Consider the following 6000-nt stretch of genomic DNA (forward strand, 5'->3'; position numbering starts at 1 on the left):
CTTGCACCTGTTGTCGTCAGCTGTTTTATCTCCACGAGCAGAGACGTTTGGGTCTGTGGGGCGTCCTGTGAGCCTCTCGCCTCCTCTTTCTTCGCAGATGACCGCATTAAGATGCTCATGTATTCGGTGACACTGGGAATATGGGTTACTCATGTCCCCCGCCGGCGTTCTGTGAAATCTCTGGGAAATGTGGCTGAATTATTTATTTGTGCAGATTTGCTGCGAGTGTGGATCTGTCAGCAGCAGGAGCTGGATGCCGGGGGGCCGGTGCTGCAGTCAGCAGACTCCGCTTACTCCTGATTAGAAGGACGTCGTTCACACGGGAATATAACAAACCATGTACACAAGGTGCAGAACCAAACCTGACACAGACCCTGTGGACCATACCGCTCAACCCAGACCACAGACCCTCCAACAGGGACCCCTTGGTCCAGACCCCGGCTCAGACCCCATGGCCCAGACCCCAGCTCAGGACCCCTGGCCCAGACCCCATGTCCCAGAACCCAGCTCCGACTATATGGGATGAAATTAATAAAGGTGTTAATCTGGTTGGAAACCCCAAATTGGACATAACCCGGTGTCCTGTCCCTCCTGTCATCACTGAGCTTCCTCCTGAGACGTCTTCAATGTTTCTTGTGTAGAACAATACGTAGATCTATCTGTACCGGCAGCTTCCACCGCAACCAACGGCAACTATCTCCAGAGTCAACGGCTCTAATGATACTTCTTAAAGGGCCAGAAACCTGGAGATTATAATAAATCCTCAAAGTTATAAGAGGGCTGATACCAGTCACATGTGTTGTAATGTCTGGAGGTTATATCAGTACTGGAGCATTATAAGAGGGGCTGATATCAGTCATATATGGTGTAATGTCTGGAGGTTATATCAGTACTGGAGCATTATAAGAGGGGCTGATATCAGTCATATATGGTGTAATGTCTGGGGGTTATATCAGTAATGGCTGATAACAGGAAGTAATAGATAATGGGGACTTGTTCGGGCAGGTCTGCTGTTTGGGGTGGGGTGGTAGTCTGGTGGTCCCTAGTAGTGGTTCTTCTGCACAGTGACTCATGTATGATGTTGGCTCTGATGATTTCCGGTCACTGACACTTTTTTCTTTTTCCCGCAGGTCCGGGTGTTGGAAATTGGAGCAGATCTTCCATAGAGCGAGGAGCCTCTACTGAGAAGAGGCCGACATCCGACCTTCAGGACCAGAACTGTGCCAAAATTCTGCCCAGAGTCACCAGCGTCCTCCTGGAAAGGAAAGGTCGTTCCCCGGTGATCCCTGAGTGCAGTATCGATGGCCGGTGGTGGAGGCTGTGGAGGACCGCTGCACCTCTAGCTGGTGGGAGTGCTCTTCTTGCCCAGAGGACAGACACAAGCACATTAAATGCGGAGATTTGCACTCCTTTTTTGCTTTTGCACCTCTAGTTTTAGCCTTTTATTTTCTCTGAACCAGAGATGGGCCTGCGGACAGTACTCTGGCCCATGGACTGGGTGTCGATTTTGAAGTCGTGGATTGTCTTTGCACTTGGGCTTTCCATGCAGATCGCTGTGTCCAGGTCCTGCCCCACCGTGTGCCGCTGTGACCGGAACTTTGTGTACTGTAACGAGCGGAGTTTGACCTCAGTGCCTCTTGGGATTCCGGAGGGTGTTACAGTTCTCTACCTCCACAATAACCAAATTAACAATGCTGGATTCCCCGCAGAACTGCACAACGTCCAGTCAGTGCACACCGTCTATCTGTACGGCAACCAACTGGATGAGTTTCCCATGAACCTTCCCAAGAATGTCAAAGTTCTCCACCTTCAGGAGAACAACATCCAGACTATCTCCAGGGTGGCACTTGCCCAGCTGTTAAAACTGGAAGAGCTGCATCTAGATGACAACTCCATCTCTACAGTTGGGGTGGAGGATGGAGCTTTCCGGGAAGCAATCAGCCTAAAACTGCTCTTCCTCTCCAAGAACCACCTGAGCAGCGTGCCCGTTGGACTTCCATTTGGTCTCCAGGAGTTAAGGTTGGATGAGAACCGCATTGCCCGCATTTCCGAACAAGCCTTCCAAAATCTAACCAGCCTAGAACGGCTCATCCTAGATGGCAATCTCCTCACCAACAAGGGCATTGCCGATGGCACCTTCAGCTACTTACCCAAACTGAAAGAGTTCTCCATGGTACGGAATTCCCTCACCAGTCCTCCCACCGATCTCCAGGGCACCTACTTGGTAAAGTTGAACCTGCAGGACAACCAAATCAACTACATCCCCGTGTCAGCATTTGCCAAACTGCACAAGCTCGAGAGATTGGATATATCCAACAATCGACTCCAATTATTGGTCAAAGGCGTCTTCGATAACTTGACGAATCTGAAACAGTTGACTGCGAGGAACAATCCCTGGTATTGTGACTGCAGTATCCGATGGGTGACCGAATGGCTCAAATCTCTTCCAGCTGCTATTAATGTTCGTGCGTTCATGTGCCAGGGGCCGGAGCATTTCCGGGGGATGGCAGTGAGGGAGCTCAATGTCAATCTCCTCTCTTGCCCAACCACCACTCCCGGATTACTTCCTGTTACCCAACCTCCTCCGACCATGGCTCTGACCACCGTCCCCACAACTGTGTTCATCCCTACGCCCACCACAACACCTACAGTTCCCACACCAACCCCAACACCAGAACCCACTACTGTGCCTGAGCCGGAGATAGTGGTGATCGAGAAGGTTACACCACCTCTCCGAGAACGTCTCCTGCTCTCAATCACTTTTATAAATGACACGAGCGTGCAGGTCAGCTGGTTGTCCTTCGTTAGCGTGGTGTCCTACAAGCTGACGTGGGTGAAAATGGGGCACAGCCTGGTGGAGGGGGTTGTCCATGAGCGCATAGTCAGTGGGGAAAAACAACACTTGAGTTTATTAAATCTAGAACCCAAGTCCATGTACCGGATTTGTCTGGTTCCCTTGGACGCCTTTAATAACTACCGAGCCAGTGAAGAGACCGTCTGTACCGAGGCCACCACCAAAGCTTCCCTGCTCAAAAACGGGAGCAACAGCCCCTCCAGCCACGAGCAGACTACGCCGAGCATAGGCTCACCATTTCTGCTGGCCGGGCTCATTGGGGGGGCAGTCATTATTGTACTTGTAGTCCTCCTCAGCATCTTCTGCTGGCATATGCACAAAAAGGGTCGCTACACATCTCAGAAATGGAAATATAACCGCGGGCGCCGGAAAGATGATTACTGCGAGGCGGGAACAAAGAAGGACAACTCAATCCTGGAGATGACGGAAACCAGCTTCCAGATAGTCTCCTTAAACAATGACCAGCTCCTTAAAGGAGGTTTCAGACTGCAGCCCATTTACGCCCCAAATGGGGGCATCACTTACACAGACTGCCACATCCCCAATAACCTGCGGTACTGCAACAACAGCAGCGTTCCAGATCTGGAGCATTGTCACACGTGATGGCGTGACGCCCGGAGGCTGCGGCACGGATCAGACTGAGCGGACAATGCAGCGCAGAGCGGATCGCCAGCCCACAAATCCATTTACATTTGATAAATGTTAGCGAGATGCGTTTGTGCATCGCAATTCTCTGTAATTTATACTGTGTACTATATAATGGAATTTAAAACAAAAAAGTGCTATCTTTTCTATTTCCAGGTCACTGCAAACAGTTTTGTAACTCTTTGCTTTTTAAATCTTTAAAATTGCTGAAGTACTGTACAGGGTTGTACAATAAGAACCCGTTTGCCATGATTCTCGCAGGATTGTGTCTGGATTTGTTATCGCGGTCACAGCTCCTGAGGTCGGGGTACACAGGAGGGCTGACTCCACATCTCTGTGCAATGCGGAGCGACTGGGCTGGTCTTACAGAATGGTGAATTATTCTCAAGTCACATCCAGAGCTGCACTCACAATTCCTCTTGGTTCATATGTGTTCGCAGGATTTTATATCGCCCCGATGTCTGCTGCTTTGTATAGATTATGTTCTGCTGTGATCCATTGTGAGAGATGTTGCTGCCAGGTGACAGGCAGCCACAATAATCTAACAGCAGAATTATGATTGCAGCTCTGCATATTACAGGAGAATAAAATATGTCATAGTAGAATTTTGAATGGAGCTCCTGATGTAACTGGTTTTCAGTGTGTAATGGAACAAAAGAAAAGCGAGTGCAGCTCTGGAGTATAATACAGGATGTAACTTTAGATCATTAATGTAATGTATGTACACAGTGACTGCACCAGCAGAATAGTGAGTACAGCTCTGGAGTATAATACAGGATGTAACTCAGGATCAGTAATGTAATGTGTGTACACAGTGACTTCAACAGCAGAATAGTGAGTGCAGCTCTGCAGTATAATGCAGGATGTAACTCAGGATCAGTATAGGATCAGTAATGTAATGTATGTACACAGTGACTGTAACAGCAGATTAGTGAGTGCAGCTCTGGAGTATAATACAGGAGGTAAACTAGGGATTAAAGATGAATGGTTATTATAAAATAAGGAAGGACATTGCTTCTTTGGTTCAGAAACAGCACCATTCATATTAATGATCTTGTCCTAACCTTGAGTTACATCCTGTATTGTAACCCAGAGCTGCACTCACTATTCTGCTGGTGCAGTCACTGTGTACATACATTACATTAATGATCCTGAGTTACATCCTGTATTATACTCCAGAGCTGCACTCACTATTCTGCTGGTGGAGTAACTGTATACACACATTACATTACTGATCCTATACTGATCCTGAGTTACATCCTGTATTATGCTCCTAGCTTCACTCACTATTCTGCTGATGCAGTCACTGTGTACATACATTACATTACAGATCCTGAGTTATAGCCTATATTATACCCCAGAGCTGAAGTCACTATTCTGCTGGTGCAGTCACTGTGTACATCCAATACATTACTGATCCTGAGTTATATCCTATATTATACCCCAGAGCTGAAGTCACTGTTCTGCTGGTGCAGTCACTGCGAACATACATTACATTACTGACCTGAGTTATATCCTATATTATACTGCAGAGCTGAACTCACTATTCTGCTGGTGCAGACACTGTGTACATACATTACATTACTGATCCTGAGTTATATCCTATATTATACCCAAGAGCTGAAGTCACTATTCTGCTGGTGCAGTCACTATGTACATACATTACTGATTCTGTACTGATCCTGAGTGACATCCTGTATTATACTCCAGAGCTGCACTCACTATTCTGCTGGTGCATTCATTGTGTACATACAGTACATTACATTACTGATCCACAGTTATATCCTTTACTATACTCCAGAGCTGCACTCACTATTCTGCTGGTGCATTCATTGTGTACATACAGTACATTACATTACTGATCCTGAGTTATATCCTATATTATACCCCAGAGCTGCACTCACTATTCTGCTGGCACAGTCACTGTGTACATACATTACATTACTGATCCTGACTTACATCCTGTATTATACTCCAAAGCTGAAGTTACTAAACAGCAGTCAGTATGTACATACATTACTGATTCTGTACTGATCCTGAGTGACATCCTGTATTATACTCCAGAGCATCACTCACTATTCTGCTGGTGCAGTCACTATGTACATACATTACATTACTGATCCAGAGTTATATCCTTTATTATAATCCAGAGCTGCACTCACTATTCTGCTGGCACAGTCACTGTGTACACACATTACATTAATGATCCTGTACTGATCCTAAGTTACATCCTTTGTTGTACTCCGAGCTGCACTCACTATTCTTCTGGTTCAGTCACTGTGTGCATACATTACATTACTGATCCTAAGCTACATTCTGTATTATACTCCAGAGCTGCACTCACTATTCTGCTGGTGCAGTCACTGTGTGCATACATTACATTACTGATCCTAAACTACATCCTTTCTTGTACTCCGAGCTGCACTCACTATTCTGCCGGTGCAGTCACTGTGAACATACATTACATTACTGATCCTGAGTTATATCGTATATTATACCCC

The 6000-nt window shown here is 46.7% G+C and overlaps 1 protein-coding gene across 1 annotated transcript in view; it reads left to right on the forward strand.

Moving 5' to 3' along the window:
• Positions 1-3751, forward strand: part of FLRT2 (fibronectin leucine rich transmembrane protein 2) — a 64454-nt gene extending 60703 nt beyond the window's left edge. The window contains exon 2 of the mRNA XM_069736382.1: positions 1131-3751. Within this exon, the coding sequence (XP_069592483.1) occupies positions 1463-3457 (1995 nt within the window). The 5' untranslated portion in view covers positions 1131-1462 and the 3' untranslated portion in view covers positions 3458-3751. The remainder of the gene's footprint in view (positions 1-1130) is intronic.
• Positions 3752-6000: the final 2249 nt, after the last annotated feature.

The sequence above is a fragment of the Ranitomeya imitator genome, chromosome 1, assembly GCF_032444005.1.
Source record: "Ranitomeya imitator isolate aRanImi1 chromosome 1, aRanImi1.pri, whole genome shotgun sequence".
Lineage (NCBI taxonomy): Eukaryota > Metazoa > Chordata > Amphibia > Anura > Dendrobatidae > Ranitomeya > Ranitomeya imitator.